We start from the raw sequence: 17,426 nt of genomic DNA on the forward strand, positions 1-17,426 counted from the left end.
TATTCAAATTGTCATCCAAAAAGTCGCTTCTTATTTTTCAGGTAATATTTGATTCCTGCCAGTGCTACAATAGTATATTTTATTGAAAATATCTCTAAAACAGCAGTTTTCAGAGATTAAAGTGGCACAAATTGATGCTTTATCTGGGAAAGGATATTCTCATGTAGAAATTGCCAGGAAGATGGAATATTCAAGGAAAGGAGTTTAAACAACGATTAAAAGGTACAAGGAAACAAAGTCTTTCGAGAACAGAAACGGACAAGGCCGTAAAAAGTCTACGATCGCCAGGGAAGACAAATCTTTGAAAAGAACATTTTTTGCAGATGAGAAGAAAAGTTCTTTAGATGTTGCTGCTGAACTTAGGGAAGATGCAAACAAAAACATAGCTCGAACAATGAGAAGAAGGTCATTAGAAGCTGGATTATAAGGAAAGAAGAAACTACATTTGTCTCAGTCCAACAAGAAAAAATGACTGGAATTTGCAAAAAAAAAAAAAAAAAAAAAAAAAATAGCGTAAACATTTGACACCTGATGATTGGAAATTAAGACTAAAAATATAGAAAAGAAAAGGTTTAAAACAAGAAATTTGCTTTGCACGGTACCCAACATGGCCGACCTGTTACAACGTAGGGATGTAATGTCTTTTCCCCAAACGAATGCACCAGGTTTATCATGTAAAAATTAACTTTTGGTTGGTAGCATTGGATGGAAATCACATCTGACAAGTTGAGAAAAAAATTTCTATGAAAACATAAAATCATAGAATTGTTATCCCATTAACGAAACGCCTGTAATGAAGAGATCCAAGATGAAATAAACAAGAGTTATATAAAAGAAAAAATGTAAGTCTTTGAATTTCCAAAAAATTTTGTACTATATATCGACGGGAGAGTCCATCATATATATATATATATATATATATATATATATATATATATATATATATATATATATATATATATATATATATATATATATATATATATATATATGAAAAGAAAGAAGATGAGATAAATATTATTAGAAAGGATTTTACAAACTGAATTCGCATATTAATTTTCTGCTGTTTTATTTTCATAAATATCAGGCAAATCTTTCTATTTTACAGCTTTGAAAACTCATAATGTTTCAGTAAGAAACGAATTAATTTGTAAAGGGACTCCGATAGATATCGTGTTCGTCCTCGATTCGTCAACGAGGATTAATAACAAAACCTTCCAGAAAGAATTAGAATTCGTCTCATTCATGGTTAACCACAGCAACATCGGCTTGGGTCGTACACAGGTGCGTAAAACTGTTGCATTTTCATAAACAACTAGCAGGCCACCCAGAATTGGCCGGTCGTAAAATACGCTTAAATATAATATTTTGATTAATGTAGATTTCGTATTTATAATTATACTAGCGGGGGTGGGGTCCTGGCGTTGTTCGGGTGGGGTGTTAATCAAAACATAGAATAAGCGAAGTAAATATTTATAACGTAAGGCAAAGGAACGATGTTAAATGTGAAAATCGGAAAAAAAAAAGAAAACAGTGGGGGGTACCTGGCGTTTCCCGGGTGTTTGGAGGTGTGTGTGCTCGGGCGGGGGTGGAGGGTGTTAATCAAAACACAAGAATAAGCGAAGTAAAAAAAACTAACGTAAGGCAAACGAAAATCGGAAAAACAAGAAAAGAAAACAGAAAAACGAACGTTAAAACTAATTTAAAAAATCTGAAAAGAAAAAAAACACGTGGAAAATGGCTTAAATAACCATGTTTCAATATCAAATTTTAAAATATCGAAAAAAAGACATCTCACACCACGATTCGAACCCAAAACCCTTAGATAATGAAGCCGTGCTCTAAGAAACTGACGTTGACGAAATTGTGTCCGTTTTTCAAATATTTAAAGTAAATCATGTTCCCACTTCGTATGACGCATGCGTAGAAGCGAACTTGTCATGAGAGAATGGGTTTTGCTGACTCCTCCCTGTAGAAAACTGATGATTTTCGGGTGAAGAAATTAATGTTTTTGGCCAATTTTTCGATATTTCTCGGGCGAAAGTTGGAACTTTTAAATGATACCGATCTGACAAAAATCCGTGACCCGTGTCTAAAGTTTTTGCGAGACATACAAACACACATACATACATACAAACACACATTTTCGCTTTTATATATATATAGACTAGCGGGGGTACCCGGCGTTGTCCGGGTGTTTCGAGGTGTGTGTGCTCTTAAATAAAAAGAAACCGGGGTGGGGGTGGGGTAAAAAGTTTTGGTAAGTTGGTAGGATCGAACCCGAATTCCTGAGGCGAAGTTTGAAAATAAAATGTGAAAAAAACATGAACCGTTCGGCCAGCCAGAATGAGTTACTGAAAGATGTTTGAATTGATTTAAGTAAGAACAAAATTGACAGGTGCCCGCACGAAAGTCGTAGAGTTAAGATTTTGTGCGAGCGTTACGACGACGACGACGATGGCGACGTAAGCAATAGCTATTCAGTAGTTAACCTTTTCTGCGTGAACGTTTTTAATGAGGTCAATGACTAGGTTTGTTTGTTATAAGCGAGGTAAAAAAAAAGAAAACAGAAAAACGAACGTTAAAAATTTATCTGAAAAATAAAGCGGGGGGGGGGGTAATCAAAAGATCGAAAAAAAATACAAAAAAAACTTACGTAAGGCAAACGAACGATGTTAAATGTAAAAATCGAAAAAACAAAAAAAAAACAGAAAAACGAACGTTAAAACTAAAAACCAAAAAGAAAAAAAGACACGTGAAAAATGGCTTAAATAAGCCTGTTTCGACATTAAAATTTAACCAGGGTGTTTTTGGGTGTGTGGTCGGGGTAGGGGTGTTAAACCTAAGAATAAGCGAACTTAAAAAAAAAAAAAACAGAAAAACGAACGTTACGTGAAAAATGGCTTAAATAACACTGGTTCAATATTTAAATTTAAAAAATCGAAAAAATTAAAGACATCTCACACCACGATTCGAACCCAAAAGGTTTAGATAATGACCCAACGCGCTAACCAACTGAGCTAACGCGACGTACATGCAATTTAGTCAGTTCTTCAACTATTTAAACTAAATCAGGTCATGACGTCATCTGACGCATACGTAAAACCGGTCGTCGTCACGAGAGGACGATTTTTGTTGACCCCCCCCCTGTCGAAAATTGTCGATTTCGGGGTGAAAAAATTACCGTTTTGGGCCAATTTTTCGATATTTTTCGGCCGAAGGATTAAGCTTAAATCTGATACCAAGTTTGTGAATTTTTGTTGTGTCTGTGGAAATTTCTAGCAGACACACAAACATACACACATACATACATACATTTTCGCTTTTATATATATAGATTATATTGGACCCAATATGAAGTAATGATGACAAAGTAAAAACAAACAAAACAAAATGACTCGTGTGCCACCACCAAGAGTCAAAACCAAAACGTTAGCTTACGATTTACTTTTTCTTTTGATGTTAATGTCTGAGATATGAAGACATATTTGCTGCAAGGCTAAAAATTAAAACATGAAGCAATAGCTATTACGTTACGTATGTATATTCGTAATGCCGTCGTTCGACTTTCACCTGGCAAATTTCACTTTTTTAATTTTCACAATTTTCCACCGATTTTCCCGGGCTAAAACCCACATAAAATGTTTAGCATGGGTTCGAATACCTTATATATTAAGTTTCATGTCTGTAGAAAAAAAACTGACAGAGGAGTTTGGTAGGCATTTTTTAAACAAATATGTACTCGCATACATAAAGACATATAGAAAGAGGTTTATGTTTACTATAACCTTTTTACGCATATATTACGTAAGTATAAATCATGTAGATTATCTGCATGAATATAATTACATGTTATAGTAAACTAAAAATGATCATCCCGAAGAAAACAAAAAAAAAATAATAATAGGGAATTAATTAAAATGAATGTTTAAAAGAATATGCAAATCAGCTATATCTTTTGCTAGTGAATGCAATTCCACGATCCATATATAACAAAGTTGTATTTTCTCTTTAAATAAATAGAAAAAAGCGTTTTTAATATGAATATCAATATAAAAAACAACTTTATAGGAGTATAGATTCATGATATATACTTCAATAAACAATTAGAATTCGTCTCTGATACAATGGATATAAATACAGTCGGGATTTCCTCCTGCAATGTTATGCTTGGTTAGTTAAGCCATAAATACCGGATGGGATTTCACGCTACGAAATTCCTTGCGTCTCCGATGATCATCCATAACGCGATATATAAGATTTATTACTCAAACTGAAACTGGCTAACTACTTTCTGACGATATATTTGAGGGTCAAGGAGGCTGGAAAAATCGAGGAGAGAAAACACTAGCCAGCCCCCCGCTGTCTGAGTGCAAAGATGACTACGACCTTCCGGGGGCTTATTGCCATCCAAATTCCAGTGAAGACCAATGGTTGCTGCCAACTAGAAATCGAAGTTAAGCCGCTGTTGTAATAATACAAAGTCATCTGCAAAGATTATCGAAACCGGTAAAGAATACTGTAAATCTAGGAAGGCATTTTGTCAGTCAGACTTCAGAGAATACCACAAATTCTTCTCAAACAGTAATTTTTGTATGATGGCCTGTGTGATTACTCCTAAATAATAAGCATTAATGCTTAATACGAAAATAATTGCTTAGACCCATTTCTAGGGACCATGCTAGCGGAGGCAAAGAATTCGAAACAAACTCACGAGTTATACCAGTAAAGTTGGATTTGAAACGGGCTTACAAGTTAAACCTTAAAAAGTCTATCGATGAATTAATCGAAAGGAACTCACAATTCGAATGAAAAAAAACAAAAAACAAAAACGAGACAGTTTATTATGTACGTGATATAAATGATTAACTATAAAAATATGAATATGGCGATATGTCCCTTACGATGGGATTATGAATGCACAGTACGAGGCATTTAAATTGACGGAATCGACAAACTATATGTTCAAATATTTCATTTTTGTCCAAGCACAAAAGGATAAGAAAATTAGAATAAGAATTCCATATAGTGTGGCACAAGACCCAAACCTGCCCAAAGTGGAATGAAGATGTTCTGTTCTAGAAATTACATACGTTGATCAATTTATTAAGTAACAAGGACAGAGTATATCGCTCAGCCATCGTTAATAAATAAACAGAGACAACTACCGCTCCAGAAATCACCTTCGCAATGACTTTGAATTACAGTTAATCACTGCGATTTCTACGTTCAGTTTCGAGAGATAATGGATGCCCCCTTTAAGGGTAGGAACGTGTGTAATTGTGAGGCAAGGGTTGCACAATTTACAACCACACCTCTCTTGAATCGGCACTGCTTGAGTCCAAGCGCAAGAAGAGGTGCTAGACAACTGGAAACAATACTGAGATAAGTGGAGAGCACACACAGCAGCTGGAATTCACAAATGGTCACTTATTTTAGTGCTGACTATGATCTGACGTTGCTTAACTTTCGGCGAACTGTCTGGAACCGGTGTTTCAACTGAATTAATCACTAACCTCGTTATGCAGAGAAATTCGTGCTATTCTTTTAAAGAGTATTTTCAAGTTAAATTAAATTTTTACGATATTTTTGTTTATCAAATTGTTACAGCAAAGTACAGAATAGTTACGTAACCTCTGCCCCTACCATTGTTTAGAATACATAGAACAGTATTTCAGAGAATCAAAAAATTCAAGCTGAGTTCTGAAAAATGCGACTTCTTTTTAAGAAAGATCGTTATTTCCATGGCAGATGCTCGTCTGAACTCCAATCTCTGGTCCTCCCTCGCCAATCTTTCACGAAAAACACCCGTCTAGCTGAATCCACTGTGAAAAATTTCCCCCACTCTATATCTGTGCCTAAATCAAAACGTGGATTCCATGAACAAAGCTTCTTTCTTAGAACTGCACGCCTGTGGAACTCTGTTCCGTCTGCCTGCTTCCCTCCGGACTACAACTTGGATGTCTTCAAGTCCAATATTAACAAATTCCTAATGAACCGCCCCCTTAAGTAAACACTTCAGCAAATCTCCTCACTTACGTAATGTACTTTCAATAACTCTTATCCCTGAGTGGCTTCCGGGCCTTGATAAGTGGTGATCACTGTGTAAAAAAAAAAAAAAAAAAAAAAAAGATAAAATATTTATGGCAGATTATTGACACTATAGCAATAAAAGCGATTAAGAATATGTCCGCATCTGATAACGCTGCGAAACTCCACGCTTTCTTATAGTGTTACTAAAAGTATTCGATATCAGAGGACCGTTAAATAATTTAATAAAAAAGAGCACAAAGTCAAAAGAATGCGAATTGATGTTTTAAAAAATAAAAGCTGTTTGGTAACAGGCCTGTCGTTGGCACATTTCGACCCTAAGTAGAAAATTATTGTATATGCGGATGCTATCAATAAGGGTGTAGGTGTCATATTGCTGCATAAATTCGGGGATGAAACTATAAAGCCAATAGTACATGCCTCGAAAACAGTGCCGCCAGCGGAACAGAATTACAGTTGAATTGAAAAAAGAAAGTTTAGCAATATTTTACGCTGTAAAAAGCTTTACAGATTTGTATACGGAAGAGAGTTTATTCATGAAACAGACTACAAACCGCTGGTGACAATTTTTTGTTTTGAAAAAGTTATACACACGGCAGATCGATTACAACGTTGGAGCATAATTCTATTGAATTATGATTTTATAATAGAATATGTATCATCAAAAAAGGTAAGTCACGCCAATAGGTTATCAAGATTGATGTCAAGTATTCCGAATCGGTCGAAGAAACAGTGATAGTGGCGCTAAGAGGCCAAAGTGAATTGTCGAGTTTGTCATACAATATGATTATAGAACTCCTGGTCATGCTAAAAGACGTTAAAAAAAAAAGATCCGGAGAATGATAATTCATTAGTAAAATTGAAAAAAAAAGCAAGTCTGTCTGAGCGATAAAAAGGGGGGTGTCGTGAGTCAGCTTTTTCTATACCGCGTATTGCTATACGACGATAGAGTAGTAATTCTGGCTACTTTGCAGAAGAGAATACTCAAAGAATTTCACACAAGTTATCCGGGATTTAACAAATTAAATCGTTACACGTATTGGCCTAGGAGGGACCAGAATAAAACAAAATGATGGTGAAACAATATAGAGGATGCTAGCAGTAAGGAATTCGCCAGTAAATATTCAGCCATAGCCAAAAACTAGATTGTTTATCGGGCTTTTTGGCAGTTTACAGAATAACGTCAACCCGAATACGACGTCACAATTATTCACAACAAATGTAATGTTGACTAGAAATATACCTTGCATTTAAGTTATATATATATATATATATATATATATATATATATATATATATATATATATATATATATATATATATATATATTATTTCTCTGAAATATAGAAAAGGAGCACAAAAGAAAAACAAACAAAAAAATAGGTACAATACCTATTCCGGCAATTTTCCACAGTATTATACACATTCAACAAACAGAATTCGTCTAATTTATAGTTATCTACAAAGTAATCGGCTTGGGTCCTACACAGGTAGGTAAAAGTGGTGAATGTCCATTAAAAGACGTCATTTCTGATAGTGTTGTATTTCGATGTTTATATAATCATGTCTATGTATGTCTAGTGTATATAAGGTTAACGTGTTTTTTTTAATCGTCTAGTGGTTGAAATTATAAAGACAATTACTTTTCTTTGTATATTCTGTACGTGTCGATATGTTACGTGTATATTTACTAGTCTTTCTATGTGTATATGGCTGTTTTCACACAGTCACGACAATAACGAACGGGACAATAAACGGACTGTGTTTAACAATGACGAATTGCACCCTTGTCTGCTTGATACTCGAAATGATCACATGCATTTTATTGTCTCCCTCTCCTTTGGTAGCACCTTGAATCAAAAGTCTTTTCTAATGCAAAACAACACAAGTTTTTGGCTAAAACGTCAAGCAGAGGTTCGCTAGTCACAAGTTGAGTTGAGTAGAGTTCGTTGTTCACAATATGAGATACATGTTGACGTTCTCTATTCGCATGTCTTAAACGCTTCTCCCACTCCTCCCAGCGACTCGCCTTTTATAATGTTTCGGGCACACCCAATTTGCATATACCACACGAGTGCTAGAGATCTACACGTGACCGGAGACTTTAAAAGACAACAGCCACCATCTTGGGCCTCTTTTTTTTTTTTTTTCTTTTTTGTCTTTCAGCCTACTGCCGAGAGATTCTCGCCCGTTTCTGAGATAGGTCCTCTCTACGTCTATCACCCACCTGAAAATGAAGACATTTTCTTCCGAGTGGAACACCCAAAACGCTGAGTTTTCAAATCTCTATTTCCAAATATTCCACGTCTAGAGGTTTGCAGCTCTTAACCTTCTTCCTTACATTTTCCTTAGTGTGTCCGTAGATGGTTCCACCGGATTACAGAGACAACTCCTGTCCGTTAACTAAAGCAGAGTGGAGGATTTTGTTTGTCGCGTAAGCTACATCGTTGTTTACTAAACTAAATTCCAAACTACCCTTCTTTCTGAGTTTCCTCTATTCATAACATTTTTCCTTAAGCTAAAATTCCCCAGTTAAGTATTTAACATTAATATTTTAACTAATATTCTTTTCTTTTAAAGCATTTTTCTGAATTATTTAATCATTGCAATTACTTGAGCTGAGTAATTTATTTATTTAGTTGCTCTCATCTTTAGAGTTGTTGTTTCACGACTTTTTGGCAAAATATTCCTTTGGTGGTTTCAATCCTACTTAAAGCCGGCCAGAAGATTAGTTGACCAAAACTTAGTGAGACGACAACAATTATGGAAGACAGTAATTACTGAGGATGAAGTTGAGAGATTCAGCATCCCTATCTCGTCACGGTTAACCACTTGAGACACACAGACACACAGACACACAGATACACAGACACACAGACACGTTCACTTTTATAGATATACTAGCATTTCATCCCGGCGTTGCGCGGGTGTTTGGAGGTATATTGTGGAGCAAAAAAAAAAAAAAAGCGATCAAATTTTTTAAAAATTTGACCCCTATTATGACCCCTTAACATGTATTGTTTTGGGCTCAAATCAATTTATTAAGTTAGATCCATGTCCAAGGAACCTATATCTAAAATTTTAAGTGTTTAGACCCAAAATTGCAAGAGGAGTTTTGTAGAGTTCTCAAAGGTCAAATCGTTGAACTTTGACCCCTTATCAGCCAAATTTCTGGCCGAAAACCGGTCACAAAGATTTCCCCAAATCTCAGTACCCTGTATTTCAAATTTCGCGTCTGTAGACTGAAAATTGACAGATAGATAGATAGATAGATAGATAGATAACACCTCTAAGATGTAACAAAGGGTTTCCTTGTAATAAGAATAAAAACTTTGATATATGGTTTTAATACGCTAGTCAAGTAACCAACAGCCGAGACTTAAGATGTATTAATCAAAACGATATCGGCTTGGATCTTACACAGGTGCCTTAAATCAACAAAAGCAATTGTTACAAGGAACAAACGTTAAACAATAGAAACATGTTTTTTATAACAAACACGTACTTGTTTCACATGTAGGTTATCCCTGGTGAGCAATCAAGTAACAATTCAATTAAATAAAGTTACCCTTATTTTATAAATTTGTCTCGTTTGGTCTTCTTTCATGATCGTCGCCTTTACATGTGTGTTTATGATGATCTGCATTGTTGCATCGTCCAGTGCCTGGTTAACTCAAACGAATAACTCATGTATCGGACACAAAGCGATTTGTTGGCGGTTTTAAAGGTTTTATTGAGGATGAGTGTCATTTAAAATGAACAGGACAACACATTTCTTCCTAAAGGTTAAATAAATTTGTTCTTAGTACTTTTCTTACTTAGCTTAAAAAAATTTCGGCGAACGGACATGTATCGGTGAAATTTCTTTTAGATTTCTACATTGTCTATAAATATGGATCTGATGCTTCTTCGCTCCAAACTGCCCAAAACTCTGTGTCGAACAAGTAAAGCAATTTTCATCTAACTATTCAACACATGTTTCTAGTGTGTTTGTTTAGGGGCTGACCTCTGAACTCTATAGCCTCACTTGGTCGATGCACTGGGTCTATTTTCGATTACTGGCAAGTTGTCCAGACATGTAAATGAAACACTATGGAAATCTATACTAATTAACACAATCTTTACCAACCGACGCAGGGTCCGAATATATTAAAACTCATAATCCTTCTCAAACGAGTTTTAAAAAAGGCTAAAACTCTTTACTCTGTATAAATAATAATACATATTTATTTTTATACGAATGGGCTACGCCTGATTGATATCCTATTATTATTCATTTCTATTAACTACCTGATATAATTAAAACAAAAATGCTATCTTAAAACTTAACGCTTTCGCTGGTGCCCCTTCAGTCTTTCCTTCTCTCTCAATTCTCTGAAATGTGATATGCACATGTATGTTCACTTGAATTGCATAGAATGAAAGGAGATTATCAATCATTATGATAAAGCATTATCATTTTGTGCTAATAAAAAATTAAATTAGCATACATGAGAAGGATGTTGTAGTTTGTTTGAAACATTGTGAACAGTGTGAAGGGAGTTGTATTTGAAGGCTATATCAATGCAGTTCGTAGGAAACACAGTGGATATGAGTTAAGATATTAAAGAATAATGAAACTATCAGAATAAATGTTCAATAATTTTCAATTATATTACGTTTTTTCACCAACATAATGTGTCGTACAATATGGTAGACGTTGATGTCCCTGATTTTCGAGAAAAGAAAAAGAAACATATAAAACTGTTCGGTGAGGCCATTTGTTTGTCTGCTTCATGTTTTGTTTATCTTCTTATTTCCGAAAGTCAGTGTCGCTAACTGGTTGTAAAATCAATTTCCAGGAAACGAGTTTTGATGGATATTAATTATTTTTATGAATTGTTCTAGCTTTTTTATTAATGTATATAAATGATTAGTTTTTTTGTATTAAGCTTTAAGTGTGTACTTAGGAGTGTTAATAACTGCTGTATTAGTGTCTTATGATATCAGTTTTTGGGTAAAGAAAATTGCTAAGGGGAGTCACTCTACGTGTACTTGGATTAGTTCTCCTGTCATACGTGAATTTTCTTCCCTTTCTTTTGCATTATGATTATTTGTTTTTACATATATTTTTGCACGATGGTCTCTGAAATACAAAAGTTACTTTGGTTTAGTTTTTTAGAAAACTATTAATTCCACTCCAGAAAATTTGGACAATAAGAACATTATTCCATAATTCTCTAAAAAGAAAAAAAAGAACCCTAATGTTATAAGAAGTAAATTGTAACATCGTTCTATTGGTTTTATCTATAAATGCTTATATCTTTTTAAATGAGTATTATTCTTTTATTAACATTATTTGAATATCATAATAATAGGTAATTAATTGATCACCTGCAATAGTATTTATACATACATTACTAGAAGACGAGTCCTGCATTGCCCGATATTAAAAAAAATAAGTAAAAACCCGAAATAAACTGAGATATGTGCATGCAAGTATAATGTTTTTTCTAAACAGTTCACTTCATGTAAGTAAAAAAAAAAATTCAAGTTGAGACCGAAACAAAAACCTAAATACAGTAAGTAAAGTACGATAATCATTAGTCCAGCTTGCCAGGATCTTTAAAAAGTGCTTTAAAACCTCGTGAAACAGTTGACAAACAGCTAAAAGTCTGATGATCCTCAAGTATTAATTTTTACATTTTTGACCACTTAGCAGATCGTTTTCTGCGTGAAACCGTTAAAAAGTTTTCCACGGGTCAGAATACCTTATATGACAAATTTCAAGTTTATAGATCCAAAATCCGTTGAGTGCATAGTTTGAGAAATGTCTTGACACCTACACATTCTCACTTTTATATTAATACAAGAAGATAGACCTGGCGTTGCCTGGTATTAAACGTAACGTGAAATTCCTTTAAAAAAATGAAGTAAAAAAAAAACGGAAAGAAACTGAGACATGTGTATGTGAGTATTATGCTTTTTCCTAAACTGTTCACTTCTTGTAAGTAAAAAAATAATCAAGCTGAGATCGAAACCAAACCCTATAGACAATAAGTCAAGTACGTCCAAGGATGGAATACTGCTGCCATATCTGGGCAGGAGCTGCTAAAAACAGCCTATCCTGCCTTGACAGAGTACAAAAGAGACTTCGTGGCTTAGTGGGGGATGCCCTTTTCTCTACCCTGCAACCTCTCTCCCACAGAAGAGACGTTGCGAGCCTATTCTTGTTTTATCGTTATTTCCATGGCAGGTGTTCGTCTGAACTCCAATCTCTGGTCCCCCCTCGCCAATCTTTCACGAAAAACACCCGTCTAGCTAAATCCACTGTGAAAAATTTTCCCCACCCTTTATCTGTGCCTAAATCAAAACGTGGATTCCATGAACAAAGCTTCTTTCTTAGAACTGCACGCCTGTGGAACTCCGTTCCGTCTGCCTGCTTCCCAGCTCACTACAACTTGGATGTGTTCAAGTCCAACGTTAACAAATTCCTAATGAACCGCCCCCTTAAGTAAACACTTAATCAAATCTCCACACTAACGTAATGTACTTGCAATAACCCTTATCCCTGAGTGGCTTCCGGGCCTTGATAAGTGGTGAGCACCATGTAAAAAAAAAATTCTTAAGACCAGCTTGATACAATCTTTAAAAAGTGTTTTCAAAACTTGTGAAACAGTTTACAAAAATATAACATCTGATGACCTCCAAGAACCAATTTTTCTATATCTACCCTTTTTTCCGGATGAAAACAAATTAAAAAGTTTTCCACATGTCTAAATACCCTATATACCAAACTTCAAATCTGTAGATAAAAATCGTGGAGTATATAGGTCTAGATGTGTCCTTGTACAAACATTCTCACTTTTATAGATATACAAATAGATTTATGCGTATTTTTTGCTCTGAATTGTTTAGTTTTATTTAAAATTCTCTCCTTATTTTTTACTTTAGGTTCGAATGGGAGTTGTGAATTTCGGCGGCAGAGCAGTTATCGAAATTAACTTGATGGATTCTATGAATAAGAAAAAACTGCACGAAAAGATTAGGAAAATAAGAAAGATCAACGGAAAAACTTACACTGCGAGTGCCCTCAAGAAAGTGAGGAATATTATGTTTAGAAGAGAAAAGGGTGCGAGGTCGGCTGTGAGAAGGTTCGCTATACTTCTCACGAGCGGTTACTCAGCGAATCCAACTGCGACTCAGACTGAAGCGCGAGCATACCAGAAGAAATTCATCGAGCTTTTCGTCATTGGAATAGGCCCCAAAGTATTAATTTCCGAGTTAAAGAACATTGTCAGCAAACCGGTGGGGGATTACCTTTTCTTAGCACTAACTTATAAAGGCCTGAAAAATATCAAGGAGAAATTTACTCAAAGAACCTGTAAGACACACGTAAGGAGGCCGGCCCTGAATAGAACCGTGGAAGTACAAAACTCACAAGATAGTTCAGCTGTGTAAATATTATCGATAAAATTAAAAGAATATGTCCGTTTGTTTTTTTTTTGTTGTTTTTTTTATTCAATTTTCACCCCAAACAAGGCACAGCGCCACTTTGAAGCAGGGGGCTACTATCAGGGACTTAATTAGCGGGGTCATTATGAAGGGAGATGAGTAGAAAGATGTTTGTTGACATTACACTTGAACTTCTGCATATCGTTGCAGTTGGGAAAGCAGAATCCCGGAAGGGAGTTCCAAAGACCCGCAGTTCCGGGGAAGAAACTATTGGAGTAAAAGGCTTTCTTGCACCTAGGGATCTCTACTGTAAAGGGATGAGACCTAGTAGCTTGTCGGGTTTGTCGGGGGTAGTTACGTCGGGAGGTACAAGTGTTTGCAGTTCGTCAGAGCATTCACCATTGAAGTATTTGTAGAACAGGCAGAGGGATGCAACATCTCGTCGATGGGACAGAGGCTGAAGCCTAAATGACAGTTCAGGACCTATCAGGTTGGCGACTCTCTTTTGAACCCTGTCCAGGAGCGAGAGACAAGAAGCAGATGCACCAGCCCAGATGTGACAACAGTACTCCATACATGGGCGAATGGTTGCCTTATAGAGGTATAGGATACTGTCAGGCGTAAGTAGTTTTCTAGCACGGTAGAGCGAGCCAACCTTCCTTGCAGCAGCCTTGGCAATGCTCTCAATGTATCTATTCCAGTCCATATTCCCTGTAAACGTTAGGCCGAGGAGTTTAAAAGAAGTACTTTCATGCAATATGTCTATTTGCCATTGCTATTGGTGGTGGAGAAGGTTTCTTGTAGTTATTGAAGGAAACAAGATTAGTCTTAGCAGCATTGAATGTGACCAATCATTTTTGTCCCCATTCCACTACGGATTGGAGGTCATCCTCTAGTGTTTCTGCCATTTCCTTGGATATGTGTTCATTTGTTTTTCCCTCATATCTGTTATAGAGAGTAGTGTCATCGGTGTCATGTCGGAGCCGGGTCTGGACGCAAACCAGCAGCACTTCTGGGGTTTTACAAGCTTGAATCTTGTTCGACATATGTTGTAAAGAGGTGCGTTCGAGCGAGGGGGCTGTCGGTAGGCGGTCGTGGGTTGCATGTTTGCCCGGGACAGCACCCCCATCACTATAAGGGGTGGGCCGACTATCCTAAAGGATTTTTCTTTTCAAATAACTTTATTCGTTGGATATTGGCCCGGGCAACGTCGAGACGAACAATATCGGATGGATTGCACACACGCAGTTGTAAGCATTGGCATGCATCAACGATTGTTTAACGGAATGTCCCAATATTTAAAATACGTAATTCCCAAGTTTGATTTGGATTGCTTCAGGAGTAAATGTTGAGCGTCCTAAATTCTAATCTACTTAAAAATTCATAAATCAACTTTGTTTATTTTATTTCTGAGTTAAATTCCCGACTAAATATTCCAAGTAGTACAGTAAATTCACACTTTCCAAAATTTAATTGTTTTATTTTATTATTATTATTATTATTATTATTATTATTATTATTATAAATAATAATAATAATAATAATAATAATAATAATAATAATAATAATAATAATAATAATAATAATGATCTATCTATCTATCTATCTATCTATCTATAAATTCGCTTTTCAAGCGTGTGTATTGATATTCATATTAAAAACCCTCTTATCTATTTATTGTATTAATTTGCTTCCCCACCGAAGCAAATTATGCACAAGGCCTTTTTTCATGTGGGGTAAAAACCAGCTCCCCTAAAAGTAGGAAAAAAGGGGGCACTTTGGTTACCAAAAATAATAATTGTCCCAGTATACAGGGTGTCCTCTCCATTGACTGGTACAAATTATCTTAAGTGCAGCATCTGCAGAACAGATGGTATTTATTTGTTCCCCCACCGAACAAATTAGGCACAAGGCCAATTTTTAATGTGAGGAGTGAAGGGAGAGCGAAGGAAAAAAGGGGACCATCTCCCGAGAGGTGGAAGATGGGAGCTGGTTAAAGGTCACCCATGTGGGGTTGCCCCCACATCTGGTCTTTGCTAGTCATAGCTTGCAGTATCTGTCGGAACAGATACTACACTTTGATCCCGGCCCGAAGGCCAAGAACAACAGGGTATTTATTTGCTCCCCCACCGAGCAAATTAGGCACAAGGCCGATTTTTAATGTGAGGAGTAAAGGGGAAACGGGGACCAACTTCCTGGGGAGTAGGGGAGCTGGATAGTGACAATTGGTATGACGGGTTGCCCCTACATTGACCAAGGTCTTTTATGTGAGGTTGCCTCCACATATGGTCTTTGCTTGCAGTATCTGCCGGAACAGATACTACACTTTGAGATATTAAATCTTTTATTCATGTTAAAAAATACATTCAAAATTAACGTTGAACAAAAAACTTAGGCACATGGCCAACTCAAAAGGGGGGAATTTTGGGGGTCGTTGGTCATCCTTGTCACTCCAGAACTAAACAAAGTCAAAAGTTTCTCCCAGCTAGTATCTTCTTTCACCATAATACCGCATTCACCCTTTCATATTGGGGGACGTCCTAGTAACTCCCAATTTTTAAAACATTTTTTATTGACGTGTAAAAAAAAAAAAGATAAGAATAAAATGGTAACAATAATTCATTTGTGTCGAGGGCGGGGGAAGAAAAAACAAAAGGTGATTAGTAGGACCCTCCCAACCCCGTCTAGTTGATAGACTGCCCGTTCCACTAGGTTTGTAAAAGTAACCTCGCTTCTGCGGGTCAGTCTCTAGGTGGGGATGCCCTCTAGATGGGGGTGAATGGAGAAAAGAAAATTTTTGTGGGTAAGGGATGGAGGTTAGTTTGTATTTCTTTTTCTCCAAGATGGGTAGAATTTAGAGGAAGGGGTGAAAACAAAAATTGCAGGTAAGAGAGGATGGGGATCTTAGAGGCTTCCTAATCGGGGAGGGATGGAACACACACTCAGCTAGCTGAGAGACTACCTGTTTAATTTTACTTTACAGAACTGCGCGTTCCACACCTAGGCGGGGAACACGTATTCAAATTTGGCTCCTCTTCGTACACACAGACTTGCCACATGTATCCATCTTCTGTCAAATGCCGCGCGATGCAGCCTTCTTCTATCACATCTGATCTTCACCCGTAGTTGGTGTTTAAAGAACGCGATCAGATCTTGATCAGAAAAAGACAACACCCCCCGGCAACCTTGCAGACGTGACGTCCAAATCACCATTCTCGCCACGGCCAGGATCGTAACGTAGACCATTTGTCTTTCCCGGTCCCACGGCGGCCTCACGTTGTCCACAACATTGGATACAGTAATTGGGCGAGGATGCTCAGGATCGATGCGAGCCGTCACTCCGCTGACATACGACCAGTACTGGCGGAGTTCGCGGCAATCGAAGAAAGCGTGATCTGTAGTTTCTACGGCCGTTGTCCCACAACGGGGACAATTAGGCGACTCCAAAAACCCGGAACTGCATTGTATGTTGTTGAGTGGAAGTGCATTTCGGGCCAATCGCCAGGTCAGAGAGAACTCTGAATTGTTCAGATGACTCGAACCTGGCGCCCAGCTCCACGCGGAGCGGATCTCACTCTGCTGCCACCCCAAACGCGCGCATAGCGGGTCGTCAGCGGCCCCCTTCACTAGATCCCTGTGGAGTTCCCTACGGGTAGCAGTCACAAGGTCACTGGACCTAGGTAGTCGTTTTAGCGCGGCTCGGCACTCTTTCATGTAGGCAGATTCTCCCCGCGGCCTGCGACGGCTCTCGATGGAAGGGTCGAGAACGAGGTCGGGGAAGGCGGCAGTAACCACGGGGTGCCACGGTTGGTCATCCTGCATATAGTGGCTCAGGAAGGCCAGCCTCTCAGCATCTCGATGACACTTCAAGTCCGGCATTCCCAAGCCTTCCTCACACGGACGTTGAATACAGACCTGTCTGCTCACCCAGTGTCTTCCTC

General features: G+C 37.2%; 1 protein-coding gene across 1 annotated transcript in view; it reads left to right on the top strand.

Moving 5' to 3' along the window:
* Positions 1-13,525, top strand: part of LOC145297839 (matrilin-3-like) — a 35,457-nt gene extending 21,932 nt beyond the window's left edge. Inside the window, exons 4-5 of the mRNA XM_080144168.1 lie at positions 1,109-1,284; positions 12,985-13,525. Coding sequence (XP_080000294.1) covers positions 1,109-1,284; positions 12,985-13,491 — 683 coding nt within the window. The 3' untranslated portion in view covers positions 13,492-13,525. The remainder of the gene's footprint in view (positions 1-1,108; positions 1,285-12,984) is intronic.
* The last annotated feature ends 3,901 nt before the right edge of the window (positions 13,526-17,426 follow it).

The sequence above is a fragment of the Euprymna scolopes genome, chromosome 18, assembly GCF_053919585.1.
Source record: "Euprymna scolopes isolate OS-2025 chromosome 18, ASM5391958v1, whole genome shotgun sequence".
NCBI lineage: Eukaryota > Metazoa > Mollusca > Cephalopoda > Sepiida > Sepiolidae > Euprymna > Euprymna scolopes.